General features: G+C 37.9%; 1 protein-coding gene across 8 annotated transcripts; it reads left to right on the top strand.

The window, feature by feature from the left end:
• The first annotated feature begins 4,267 nt into the window (after positions 1–4,267).
• LOC142643044 (uncharacterized) lies at positions 4,268–14,002 on the top strand. Of its 8 annotated transcripts, none has more exons than XM_075817566.1 (6): positions 4,268–4,582; positions 4,668–5,161; positions 5,672–5,765; positions 5,860–6,350; positions 6,743–7,601; positions 7,930–12,967. In XM_075817566.1, the coding sequence occupies exons 2-6, from the start codon at positions 4,674–4,676 to the stop codon at positions 8,302–8,304; spliced, it is 2,307 nt and encodes a 768-aa protein (XP_075673681.1). In that variant the 5' UTR covers positions 4,268–4,582; positions 4,668–4,673; the 3' UTR covers positions 8,305–12,967. The 8 variants fall into 8 exon arrangements, with proteins under 8 accessions (XP_075673681.1, XP_075673680.1, XP_075673686.1 ...); XM_075817565.1 differs by having other exon boundaries at positions 4,653–5,161; XM_075817571.1 differs by having other exon boundaries at positions 4,269–4,582; positions 4,653–5,161; positions 5,635–5,765.
• The last annotated feature ends 715 nt before the right edge of the window (positions 14,003–14,717 follow it).

The following is a 14,717-nucleotide window of genomic DNA, read 5'->3' as shown; positions in this document are numbered from 1 at the left end:
TTAGGTCCAGAGCCGTCCACTGAAGCTATTGCCCACGAACTCACCGTCAGTATACGTAAGTTTTTAAGTTTTTTTTTTTTTGGTGACTAACGTCTTTCTTTTCAAGAATGGCGACGATGAAGGAGAACAAGGACAAGGAAGTGGTGGACGAGGCAGCTGGGCAGGGGGTGGAATCCTAGCCTCGTCCATCCACTGGTGATAAAAGGAAGAACTTGTCTCTTGGAGTTGACTTGGAGAATCTTCCAAACAGACGCAAGGATAAAAGGGCTAAGCGTAAGTCGTCCAAGGCTAAGGACGCTCAAACCCAAGACGATCAACCCAATTCTTTCCTCGTCCCCCAGGGTCATTCCATCCAAATTCTAGATGTTGATTCCGAACCTAAGGATCCCCCGTTTGTGCAAATCCCGTCCAAAGTTGCCCCTCCTGCCTCGTCTCAACCTTCTCAACAAGTGCCTCAAAACCTTATTTCCAACGAGGACTTGGCTTGGGAAAGGTTTGAGAAGGTTGTGATGGATGAGGACATAACGGCGTGCTATGACATGTCTTTAAAGGACTTTGAACGCTCTGCAGTTCATGACCTTTTTAAGGCATTACCTTGTAGCAAAATAACTCTTGGCTAGTAATGAATGAGGTCTTTTCTTGATTTGCCTCGTCCATCTTTATTTGGTTGTAGCCTGAGAAGGCGTCCATGAAGCTCAGCAACCTGTGACCTGCCGTCGAGTCCACTAGCTGGTCAATGCATGGCAATGGATAACTGTCCTTGGGGCAAGCCTTGTTTAAGTCAGTAAAGTCCATACACATTCGCCACTTACCGTTGACCTTCTTTACCATGACTACATTCGCTAATCAGTCCGGATAATAAACTTTTAGGATGAACTCCGCGATGATCAACTTCTTGACTTTTTCTTTAATGACATTATCTCGCTTAGGAGCAAAAACCCTCTTCTTCTGACGCACTGGTTTGGAGTAGGGACACACATTTAGACGGTGAGTAATGACACTTGGATCAATACCCGGCATGTCCTCATAACTCCATGCAAAGACATCAAGGCTTTTCTTCAAAAACTGGACTAGAGTATGCTTTGCCTCTTCTTCCATGCTTGCCCCAATTCTAGTGAACTTCTCGAGTCTGCTCTCGTCCAAAGGGACATATTCTAACACCTCAGTGGGTTCTGCTGCGATCCTTCTCTCGTCTATACTCATTGTCTGTACGTGCTCGTCCATCGCCAACATGGCTAGGTAGCACTCTCTGACGGCTAACTGATCTCCTTGTACTTAGCCCACTCTGTGCTCGGTCAGGAATTTGACAGACAAATAGTAGGTAGAAGTTACCTCCTTACAACTATTCAAAGTTGGCCTTCCAATAATAGCATTATACGATGATGAACATCAACACCAAGGAAGTTTACCTCTTTGGCTATCTGCTAAGGATACGCTTCAACCACCACTGGTAATGTGATAGTGCCCACAGGCTGCGCCTTCATTCCTCCAAATCCCACCAACGCTGAATTCACTAGTCGAAGTTGATCTCGTCCTAGCCTCATTTGTTGGAAGGCAGGGTAATACAGAATGTCTGTCGAACTACCATTGTCTACCAACACCCTTCTGGTCCTATAATCTGCAATGAATAGGGTAATGACTATCGCGTCATCGTGTGGGTGGTGAACTCGTCCAGCATCCTCGTCCATGAACGTGATGGCTTACTCGTCTGCTTCCCTCGTCCTGGGAGATCGTCCAGACAGCTGGCGTTTTGCACCACCTTCAGGTATGTTTTCCTCGACTTGAACGACTGAGCTGCCGAGGTTCCTCCTATAATAACTCTTATTTCTCCAAGTAGGGGTCGTGATGACTCTTCCACGTTGGCCTTCAGCTTCTCATCTCTCTGGTCTCGTCCAAGGAAATTCCTCAACTTCCCTTGCCTGATAAGATTCTCTATCTGCTGCTTCAAATCAAAACACTCGTCTGTGTCATGCCCATGGTCTCTGTGAAAGCGACAATACTTGTTCCTATTGCGCTTATTAGGATCTTCTTTCACTTTCTTAGGCCACTTCAAAGACGGATCATCCTTGATTTGCATAAGCACTTGCTCTAGTGGTGTATTTAGAGGTGTGTATTGCTGATTTTTCGCTAAGGAACTCGCCTTCTTACCAACTTTTTCTTTTTTCTCTTCTGCCCGAGCCTTCTTTGGACGAGGACCCTGATCTGGATAACGCTGATGACATGCTTCCGAGTGTTCTAATCTCTTTCTCTTATTGGCTATAATAGCATCCTCAGCATTCATGAAATTTTGGGCCGAATGGACGAGTTCGGCCATAGTCTGTGGTTCTTGCTCGTAGAGCTTATGAATGAATAAGTTAGAGTTGACCCCATTGTGAAAGATGGCCAATAACAACTTGTCGTCCATTTCATCCACTGTCAAGGCTTCTCTATTGAATTGAGTAATGAAAGACCGCAAACTTTCATTTTCCCCCTGCTTTATAATTAGCAAACTAGAAGAGGAACGCTTGTGGCATTGCCCTCCAATAAAATTATTGACGAACAACTTACTCAATTCCTCAAATGAGCCTAGAGAGTTTGGAGGTATTTTGCTGAACCACACCCGCGCTGGTCCCTTAAGTGTGGTAGGGAAAGGTCTGTACATAATCTCGTCCGGAACCCCTTGAAGGTGCATGGTCATCTTGAAGGTAGCGATGTGATCACACGAGTCACGATTTCCATCATATGAATCCAAGGAAGGCATTTTGAATTTCGGAGGTAGGGGTGACTGTTGATGGAAGCCGGGAAAGGAGAGTTCGTTCGGTGAACTAAATCATCCACGGGGTTTGCCCGCCTCATATTCTCCTTTATTTCATCCATGGCTTTTCTCATCTGGTCCATCTCCCTCTCCAAGTGTGGCACTCTTCTTGAAGCAGTACCCCTTGACTGATTTTCGGACTCAACATTTTCTCCTTTACCTTCCTAACTCTAGGCTCGTCCTTCCGCATGCGCATAATGTCACTGCCTCCTTGGATTGATCTCCCTGTTCAACTCTTGATTCTGATGGGTCAATTCCGCCATAGCGGCAGCCATGGACTGTATATGTTGAACAGAAGGCGGTTGCATGACAGGCGCTGACTGACGATCGCGGAGGGGATTACTAGAAGCATCCCTACTCTCCTGGTGACCTGGGCTGGTAGCCCTTGATCTTGTTCGAACCATTCAACCTTTTGTCTGGGAAAGGCTAATCGTTGAAAACAAACAATCGAACGAAAAGAAAACTATTCAAACAGACAGCGCTAATTGATGATGCGAAGAAAATTAGTAGGCTGGATGCTTCGGACTTGAAAGGACTACTAGCTGTCTTGATGGCCTGAAAAAGGAAGAAAAGTAATCAAAGGTGATCGGGGTCTCTGGCCAAGAACCCTCCGATGGCAAAGTTAGTTTTTCTCTCTCAAATTTTGGAGTTCCAACTTTTTAGGATGTGTAAAAACGTACTTTTGTCCAGTCTAAATGAGCGTTTATATAGTATCCGAAAGATAGTTATCAGACTTGTAACCTCCCTTGGATTTGAGGAGGTGTGAGGGTTCAGGAATAACTTCCACAACTGTTTAGGAGTTACATTTTTTTCATCCAACGATCACTGGAAGTTATGTGTGTGATAAGAAGTTGTTGTACACACTTAGGAATTTCCAAAGTGTCAAGGGCTCGTCTAAGAGTCCTCGTCCAGGGGTCCTCTAGTCGTGCGTATCTCGCTTCCAAGGGAGGTCGTTCCTTTATGGACGACCTTCTTATGGACGAGGTTGATGGTTCCCTTGGATGACATGGCATGGTTGTAAAACTTGACCATGTAAATCTTCGTCCAAGCACCTTCCTACGTGGACGAGCTTTTTATGGACGAGGTTCTTACAGTCCTTTGCTTTCCTAGTTTTGTCCTGGACAACCTCCATGGACGAGATTGGATTTTGTATTTCATCATACCCCATCATATATAAAATAAAAAACATAGATTTCTTTTTGCTACTACCACTAAAAAAAAAAAAAAAAAAGCCCCAAAGAATTTCCTGATGCTACATTAGAGTATTCGTCTGTATTTTCATATGGACCAATTTATCAGGAGTATCATAAATGCGTACTTCTTACTCTCATATAAATTGTGACTTTTACAATAAATTTAATTAGTAAAACTCATTGCGAAAAGTACGCATTTATGATAATAAGAATGCCCAATAATTTACCGTCCTTTAAATAAAATAAATAAAAAGAAGTAAAACGAAAGAAGAAAGGGATGACTGGTCGTTCTCCTTTGTCAATACACTGCGCCTTCATAGAACCTTCGTAAAATAGGAGAAGCCGCGTTTTACTGTCTCTCTCTCTTTAAAACTCCAAATTGTCAATACATTCGAACGCATTTTCTGATGTGCTGATCTGATCCCTTTTTCTCTTCTTTGATTAAATTCAATCTTTTTTTGTTATTTTCCCAATCAAACGCACTGTTCGATTCAGATAATTTTATTTCATTTCAATTAATTCTGAGCTCTAACCGAACCGAGGCTTCTACTGCAATAGACTCACTTCTCGAATCCGTGAAGCTTTTGTCAAAAAGGTAAAGTTCGGTTTTTCCATGCGTTGACTCTCTCTCTCTCAAATTTTTTTATTAATTTTTTATTTCTTAGTCTTATGCCTTATAGATCTTAATGGCTGACCTGACCGATAGAGGAGGCTCCTCTTCTTCTTCCACTCACCGATGGAGCTATGACGTCTTTTTGAGCTTTAGAGGTAAAGATACCCGCAACGGTTTTACAGGCCATTTATATAAGGCTTTGTGTGATAATGGCATTTACACCTTCATCGACAATGATCTTTGGAAGGGAGAAGAAATTTCAGAGAAACTTCACAAAACCATTGAAAGTTCAATGATTTCGGTCGTTGTGTTCTCTGAAAACTATGCGAAGTCCCACTGGTGCTTGGATGAACTTGTCAAGATTATGCAATGTAGGACAAATGGCCAATTGGTTCTACCGCTTTTTTATAAAGTTTATCCATCAGAAGTACGTAATCAAAGGGGAAATTTTGGGGCAGCGTGGACTAAATTTGAAGAAAAATTCAAGAATAATAAGGTGCAAAGTTGGAGGACAGCTCTAAGAGAAGTTGCGAGTTTAAGTGGATGGCATTACAACAATGGGTTAGTATTTCTTAATTAGACTCTCATGCTTTCGTGGTTTTTATAATTTTAATAGTTTGTCATAACCACTAGCTACATAACAAATTACGAAATTATTCTATTTTAATAATATCTTGGTAGTTAGGTTACAAATTAAGGTTAATGATTGGAATAGAAAATTTTTAGAGTTTCTGCCACCTATTCTTTTGAAAGTTTTTCCAAAATTTCTTGATTATTTTGGTCAAGTATGGAAAGGCTAAATCTGAATGAACTAAATTGATGATACTTCTCATATCCTTGAGTAATATGTCATTTACTTTAATTAATACTTATTCAAGTGTAGGTTGTATTGCACAAAATTAGACATCTTGAATATAGTTTATTTACACGTTATTATTTCCAACTAGTCCAACTCATTTATTGTCTATTATGCTCTGTGATTTGCAGTATTTCTGAATTTAAATTTATCCAACAACTTATTGAAACGATATCAGATATCAAATTAAATGGCACACGGTCATATGTTGCTAGATGCCCTGTTGGAGTAAGTTCTGAGCTCTCACCAAACCGAGGCTTCTACTGCAATAGACTCACTCCTCGAATCTGTGAAGCTACTGTCAAAAAGGTAAAGTTCGGTTTTTCCATGTGTTGACTCTCTCTCTCTCTCAATTTTTTTTAATAATTTTATAATTTTTATTTCTTAATCTTATGCCTTATAGATCTTAATGGCTGACCTGACCGATGGAGGAGGCATCTCTTCTTCTTCCACTCACCGATGGAGCTATGACATCTTTTTGAGCTTTAGAGGTAAAGATACCCGCAATGGTTTTACAGGCCATTTATATAAGGCTTTGTGTGATAATGGCATGTACACTTTCAACGACGATGATCTTCAGAGGGGAGAAGAAATTTCAGAGGAACTTCTCAAAACCATTGAAAGATCAATGATTTCGATCATTGTGTTCTCTGAAAACTATGCGGAGTCCTCATGGTGCTTGGATGAACTTGTCAAGATTTTGCAGTGTAGGACAAATGGCCAATTGGTTCTACCACTTTTTTATAATGTTGATCCATCAAAAGTACGTTATCAAAGGGGAAATTTTGGGGCAGCGTTGACTAAATTTGAAGAAAAATTCAAGAATAAGGTGCAAAGTTGGAGGACAGCTCTAAAAGAAGCTGCTAATTTGTGTGGATGGCATTACAACAATCGGTTAGTATCTCTTAATTAGTCTCATGCTTTCGTGGTTTTTATAATTTTAGTAGTTTGTCATAGCCACTAGCTACATAACAAATTACAAAATTATTCTATTTTAATTATATCTTCGTAGTTAGGTTACTAATTAAGGTTAATGATTGGAATAGAAAATTTTAGAGTTTTTGCCACCTATTCTTTTGAAAGTTTTTCCAAAATTTCTTGATAATTTTGGTCAAGTATGGAAAGGCTAAATCTGATTTCCTAGCAAAAAAATGTACTAAATTAATACTTATTCAAGTGTAGGTTGTATTGCACAAAATTAGACATCTTGAATTTAGTTTATTTACACATTATTATTTCCAACTAGTCCAACTCATTTATTGTCTATTATACTCTGTGATTTGCAGTGAATCTGAATCTAGATTCATCCAACGTGTTATTAAAGGGATATCAAATTTCAAATTAAAAAGCAGACAGTTATATGTTGCTAAATGCCCTGTTGGAGTAAATTCTCATGCCAAGGAGATAGAGTCACTTTTAGAGTCAAATGATGTTCGAATTGTAGCGATTCATGGTCTTAGGGGAATAGGAAAGACTACAATTGCAAAAGCTGTTTATAACAGAATTGTTGACAGTTTTGAAGGAAGTTGCTTTTTAGAGAATGTTAGAGAAAATTCAAGGACAATTGATGGCTCAATCCAGCTACAAGATGTTCACGGTACTGTTGTGGAGGCAGTTTTGAGTGCCGATAGAGAACCGGCTCACTCCCTTGATGTCACTGATCAAATCGTGGACCAAGAGGCTGGGTTTTTGGTTGCTGATACATCTTTTGGAGCTCATTCGACAACCGCTGAAAATTCTGGGTGTCCAGTTCAGGTTCAGAGCCAATTGGTGGTGGGTTCAGACTTGAATATTCCTATTTCTGAGGTGGCTCGTGGTTTGATTGAATTTGAGTTTCCTAGACTGAGTTGGGATGACTCTTTGCCTTCGGATAAGGGTGAGGAGGCTGGTAATCCTGAGGTCGTTACACCTTTGGCTCTGTGGAATCCAAATGGTTTTCTTGATCTTGTCTCTGTGGAAGATGGTTCAGATCGGTTTTCAGTGGAAGAGGTTCTGGAGCCTTCAGAATGGGTGAGAAGGATGATTAGAGGTTTTAGTTCTTTTGTGGGTTTCCCAATTGATTGTTGTGAGAGACAGTGTATTGATTTTTTTCAAAAACTTGAGAGGGTTTGGGAGCAGCAAGCGACTGCTGTTACTACTCGTCGGGTAAGCAATTCTAACCAAAAGGGGATGAGTAGGGTTATGCATGGGTCGGGTTGGGTTAGGTTAAGGGGATTTTTTTGACCCAACCCACCATAGTGGGTCAAAAAAAATTCCATCCCAACTCATCATATAAGTCTAACCCAACCCAACCCACATGGGTCGGGTTGAACCCATGGGTTGGAAAAATTTATTATTATTATTATTATTATTATTATTATTAAATTGAGTAGAAAAAAATATAAATATAAATATATTAAAAAAACTTAAAGATTAGTATCAATATAATTTCTTAAAGGCAAACAACACTAATGACTTAACCTATGATGCACAGACGCAGCAAACTGGCCACCGCACCTGCGTCCGACGCGGCAACGCACGAGGGATGCCGCTGCCTGTGCATCGAATCGTGTCCATTTTTTTTTGTTTCACGATACGTGCCGATGCACGCCGATTTGTGCCAAATCGCGAATCAGCCGAATATTGGTGTGTTTCGGCCGGAAAAAGAAACTTAGCAGTAAGGAAAAAAAAAAAAAAAAAAAAAAACTTAAACCGAAAATACCACGCCACTATCGTTGTCACAGTTTCACTGGCCTTAACCCCTTTCTTCTTCTTCTTCTTCTTCTTCTTCTTCTTCTTTGCTTCTTCGTCTTCTTCCTTTTTTTTCGCCGGAGCCCAGCGTACAGACTGTTCTGTTTCTTTTTGTTGATAAGTTTTGTTTTGTTTTGTTTTTTTTTTTATTTTTAGAAAAGGATTGTTAAATGCCTTTGTTAACAACTAGGCTTTATTTGTTTTGTGTGCCTCTGACCAAACACGTGACTGAGCCCCATCTATCCTTTTTTTTTTTTTTTTTAAATGGGAAGCTACACCTATTTTAATGCATGCCACATATATCCTTTATTTTGTTTTTAGGCTAACTAAATACGCGAGCCACTAAGCCACATTTTATTTATTTATTTATGGGAAGCCTCATCTATTTTAATACCTTTGTCAATAATTCAAGTGTCAAAAACTTTTGTGTACTTATTACTATTATTATAATATGAATTTTCTATTATTATTATTATTATTATTATTATTATTATTATTATTATATAAATAAGCATACTTAGCAATATATAAGATATATAAATAAAAATAATTTTTAATAATTTTTTAATCACCACATCTTGCCGCACCTGCACCTTTTTTTTTTTTTCAAAAATTGCCGAGTCCCGCACCCGCACCCGAATCTGAAAATGCACCCGTGCTTCATAGGACTAAACAACAATAGTAATTTACTAGGGTTTTTGTGAACTAATTGACTTTTGTATAGGATAGGAAGAGCCAGTTATTTTTAAAATTTTATTAATTATATAATATATTTTAAATATATATATTAAATATATGGGTAGGTCGGATTGGGTCTGGCATGTTTGGAATTTTATGACCCAAACCCAACCCGACCTGTTATCAAGAAGTTTTTTGTAATCCAATCCAACCCACCAAGCCTTAAAAACCAACCCAATTCGGTGGGTTGGGTTGGGTTGGGTCGGGTCGGGTCGGGTCGGTTTTGTGGGTTGGGGGGTTGGCTGCACACTCCTAGAGATGAGGGAGTTAAGAAATTTGTTTTCATCTATTAATTACGATGGGCATTCTAGTAGAAGTTCTAGAGGCAATTTGAAATCCTCTAGTTTGGGTTCGTCTGTTGGTAAATGAATTTAAAAGTTTTGTCATGGAATGTGACGGGTTTGAATAATCCTCATAAGAGAGATGTTGTGAAGAATATTTTACCAAAATGGAAGTGTGATATTGTATGTTTTCAAGAATCTAAATTGGACAGCACTAGCTCCAGCTTGGTTAAAAGTCTCTGGGGTAGCCCTTTTGTAGACTGGGGGGCCTTAGATGCCATACATATACAGCTGGGGATGTCATTCTAATGTGGGATAGAAGGGTTTTTGAGAGAGTAGATTCAGTGATTGGAAGTTTTTCAATTTCAATTTTGTTGAAAGGAGTGTCAGATGGCTTTGAATGGATTTGTTTAGGGGTATATGGACCGACTGACGGAAGTCTTAGGGATGCAATGTGGGCAGAATTAGATTTAGTGAGATAACCGTGGGTTGGGGCTTGGTGCTTGTTTGGTGATTTCAATGTTATCCTTTACCCAGCTGAGAGACTTGGCTGTAATTTTTTTAGTCTAGCTATGTTTAAATTCTCGGATTTCATTGCAAAACATTCGCTGATTGATTTGCCTTTGGTAGGAGGTGAATATACTTGGTTTCAAGACTCTGATAGTCCTTCTATGTCTAGACTTTATAGAGTTTTGATGTTAGCAAATTGGGAAGAGCATTTCTTAGATGTGACTCAAAGGACTCTCCCTAGGGTGGTGTCGGATCATTGTCCTTTGCTAGTGGAGGCAGGTGGTATGTCGAGGGGGAAGAGCCATTTTAGATTTGAAAATATGTGATTAAAGGTGGAGGGTTTTGTGGACAAGGTTTGTCATTGGTGGAATGGTTATCATTTCATGGGACCTCCAAGTTACGTTCTAGCTTGTAAGTTGAAAGCCCTTAAAAGGGATTTGAAGCATTGGACCAAGCATGTTTTTGGAGATGTAGCTTTTAGAAAAAAGAGTTTATTGACTGAGCTCTTAGACATTGACATGAGAGAAGAGATGCAGGTGTTGACTTAAGAGGACAAGGCTAGAAGGTTGGTGGTTAAATCAGATATAGATTTTCTGGCTTCTTTGGAAGAGATTTCTGGAGGCAAAAGTCCAAGGCTCTTTTTATTAAAGAAGGTGATAACAACACATGGTTCTTTCATAGAATTGCCAATTCCTATAAGCGAGCCAATTAGATTAGGGGAGTGGAGGTGGATGGCGTTCTCTTTGAGGAGGAGTTAGATGTTACGAATCAGGTGGTGGATTTTTATAAGAGATAGCTTGGAGATCTACTATTGATGGGTTAGAGTTCGCTTGTCTAGTTGAAACTGAGAGGTCTATGTTGGAGAGAGAGTTTGAGAAGGAGGAGATTATTAAGGCTCTCAAGGAGGCGGAAGGCGATAAGGCCCCTGGGCTTGATGGGTTTACTATGGCTTTCTATCAGAAATGCTGGAGTGTTTTAGAAGGGGATGTATTGGCTTTCTTCAAAGATTTTCACAGCCAGTGTGTTTTTGAGAAATCTCTTAATGCCACGTTTCTGTGTTTGATCCCTAAGAAGACTAACGTAGTAAATATCAAAGACTTTCGTCCTATTAGTCTTGTGGGAAGCCTTTATAAACTTTTGGCTAAGGTGTTGGCTCATAGGCTTCGAGGGGTTTTGGATAAACTGATATCTGACCCTCAAAATTCTTTTGTGGGAGGGAGAGATTCTTGATTCGGTTCTAATTGCCAATGAATGCTTAGACAGCAGGTTGAAGAGTGGTATTCCTGGTGTTATAATTAAGCTAGACATTGAGAAGGCTTATGATCATGTGAACTGGAATGCACTATTTTACTTTATGGAAAGGATGAGAGGTGGAGTAGGTGGATGAAGGCGTGCATCTCTCAGTTAAATTCTCAATTCTAGTTAATGGATCTCCTGCGGGGTTTTTTGGTAGTTTTCGTGGCCTTCGCCAAGGGGATCCTTTGTCTCCACTTTTATTTCTTATGGTTATGGAAGTGTTGAGTAGACTGTTAAAGAGGACAAAAAATGGTGGTTTTCTTTGTGGATTTCAAGTGGGGTTCCATAAACATGGGGGTATCCATATCTCTCACCTTCTTTTTGCTGATGATACTATTTTGTTTTGTGATGCATTTAGGGAATAGTTATTATACGTGCGGATGGTGCTGATCTTCTCTAAAAACTATGCGGAGTCCCACTGCTGCTTGGATGAACTTGTAAAGATTATGGATGGGGATTCACAACTAGTGATTACATTCTTGTGTTTATAGTCTCTTTCTTATTGTACATAATTTTTTGTTTTCTTGTGTAATTTTTTTGGCTGCTTTGTGCTTTTTGTATGTAGCCTTTTTTTCAATAAAATTAGTCTTATAAAAAAAAAGGCTCTCCTAAATATTACATTCTGAAATTCATCATATATATTAAAATGCCTGTCTAGAAATTTACTTCCCTTTCTTCCTTCTTTATATAAGTATAGAAATGATGTTCATCTATATATATATATATATATATATATATATATACACACACATATTTGAGGTGCCAATTGCATTTTTGACCTTGGAGGAAAAGGCTTCACAACATCAGCTTTTAGAGAAGGTAGTTGCATAGTGATATTGCAGGTAATGATTCTACTATGTTGCCCCATTTCAAATCTTGGCTGCCATGTTCGCTTTGTTACCTTTGTTCATCTGCTTTAATATATATTGCTGTTATTGGAGATTTTTTTTTGTCCTGGTATTTAAAATGTGCATTATATCGTCTTATTTTTAACATCTGGTTCTTCACTTCTTCTGCATAGTTTTCACATGAATCAAAACAGGCAATGCCACAATGTTGAAATGATTTTATGATTTCTTACATTATGTTTGGTAGGATGAAGTGTAGAAATGAAATTTTTTGTACCTACTTGTGTTGGGTGCTAGGTAAAGGCTTTGTTCACCATTGTACCCTGGTTTGGATGTTTTATTGTGAGTTCAGACAATCGATTTTAGAAAGCCTTTTAAGAACCCACCCCACAAACTCCTCCCCCCTTTTTCATTTTTTCAGATCTTTTATGTAACACATAATTGTAGGATCCATTTGGTAGGAGGGAAAATAGTAAGGCGAACCATGTGGGTAGCCCAAATTAATCAACGCAGATATGATTTTCCTTCATTCTTTTTGTCACCGTTTGTGAAACTTCCTTGTAGCCCAAATAAATTTGATGAGAAAAGAGGACTACCTGCTTGTTGTCAAACTAAACTGAATCCTTTTTCTTGTTCATCACTTTCCTTTTGCTATCGAAGGAGAATAATGTTTCTAAAACTTGAATTAGTTGTATGGATTAGTGTCCTGGTTCTAAACTTTGACTATTTTTCATGTAACTTTCATTGCTCTGCCGGATTTGCTGGAATTGTTGAAGGAAAGATAATTGGAAACCCACTTAAGTCTTCTATCAAAGTTTTGGGTTTTGACGATGGAAGAAATCGTTATTGCTTGAACATCTCCTGGAGCTTGGTATAACTTAAACGGTTGCTATATTTATCAAAGGTATGCAACTATGTGGGTAGATCTGAGGACTCCTTTTAGAATAGTCAGCACCATTTGGTTTTTTGGTCGTGTCAATTGAGATTTTTGTATCCTTTAGAGTGGTACACAAAATTTAGCACTCCTGCTACTTTAATGAGCCTTGCCTTTCACTTCTAGATTATATTCACGTATGAAAGTTGTATGGTGAACTTTCACACTCAAAATTGTGTTAACCTTATTAAAATTTTGTTCTGTTTGTTTGTTTGAGAAGCAAGGGTGAATGTAGGATCCTATCATTGGCATAGGATGAGTGTTTATATGAATAACATATTTCATGATAAAATGCATGTTTAGAAGAGTGTGTATGTGTGTGTATATATATATATATATATATATAATGGGTAAAACTTGTATACTTTAAGTGCAGTATATTAGGTTTCCCGTTCTCCAATTAAATTCAAACACTTTTTGAATTTAATTATTATTGGAAAAGATGACGTTATTCTTATCTTATTGGTCCATGCAGCCAAGTGTTTGAATTCAATTGGAAAATTTAATGTACTGCATCTAAGATATTCTAAGTTTACCTATATATTACAGATATAAAAATAACAACACGTCTTTGCACTACTATTTATGCTTCAAAAACCTCTTTTGCCTCTTTCAGGCCACCAACAAAAATGTAATGGAGGATCTTAGGACTCAGGGAAAGCAATGAGGGAAGGATACACTGTCATAGCTTGTAATAGTTGATTTTTGATTTATAGTGTTTCTTTGTGTGCGCTTTCATGGTTCAGATTTTCAGATGGCTATAATCTACCTGTTTCCCTCAGCCTCTTGCATTGAATTCATCACACCCAACCAAATGGTGTGATTCTTGCTCTATTTTTTGGCCCTAAATTGTCCCTGCTTATGCTGGAAGGAAGCTATTGATATGGACTTCATGGTTGAACTGTTCTTTCTAGGAATGCAACTTTCTGAACATTCAAAATGTGAGGACGCGTATGGAGAAGATGTCATGTATAGCTGGTTAATTATTCAGTATGCAAGTCTGCTATTCCCTTCTTATGTTGCTAGTGAATTTCTCACTTAGTGTCTGTTTAGCATGATTAATTTTGCCAACTTATTTTATTATTCAGCTTATTTTTGCTACTATTTATGGGCCTCACTGCACTTTTTGGTACTATTCATAGGTCCTATTATATTATTTCAACTAATTTTTACCTTTATATACAATACTTTCAATAAAAAGTTTCTCAGCAAAATAAGCGAATTTCAAACAGACCCTAAGCTTACAAAATTATAAGTTCATACTTATGTGTGCTAATGTATGAAGATCCAATCGTTAGCTTGCCTTTTCCCTTTTGTAGGATTCTTGTTTAATAATGTTATTGTAGTTTACACATGCGGACATAAGTATTTCTTAAAAGAAATAATTTATTTATAATATAAAAATATTATGAAACATAGATACTTTTCTATAATAAAAATATAAGGGGAAAACTTAGACACAATACTTTATATATTGTTCTTAGGTACCCCTAAACCACAAATACCCTTGGAAGACCCAAAATACCCTTATGACTTTCAAAATCACACAAATACTTCTAAAATGACTAGAATACCCTTATGACCCTTAAAATGAATATATATGAATATATTGTATTATATATATATATATATATATATATATATTTATATTTATATATATATATATATTTATATAAAATAAAGGACTCAATTTAATTCATAAATTTTGCAATTTTGTTAAAATTAAGATTGAATTGATTTTTTTAAGGAAGAACGGAATATATATACACGTACACACCAAAATTACCTAAAATATTAAATAATAGCAACACACAATCTTGCTTTTTCATAATCCATCATTCAAAATTATTAGAAATAATTCCAAATTATTAGAAATAATGCTTCTGCTTTTGGCATAATCCCACTAACATAAAACTTGCGTCTC

The sequence above is a fragment of the Castanea sativa genome, chromosome 7 (genome assembly GCF_040712315.1).
Source record: "Castanea sativa cultivar Marrone di Chiusa Pesio chromosome 7, ASM4071231v1".
NCBI classification, from domain to species: Eukaryota; Viridiplantae; Streptophyta; class Magnoliopsida; order Fagales; family Fagaceae; genus Castanea; species Castanea sativa.
This window is presented reverse-complemented; position numbering and strand designations above follow the sequence as displayed.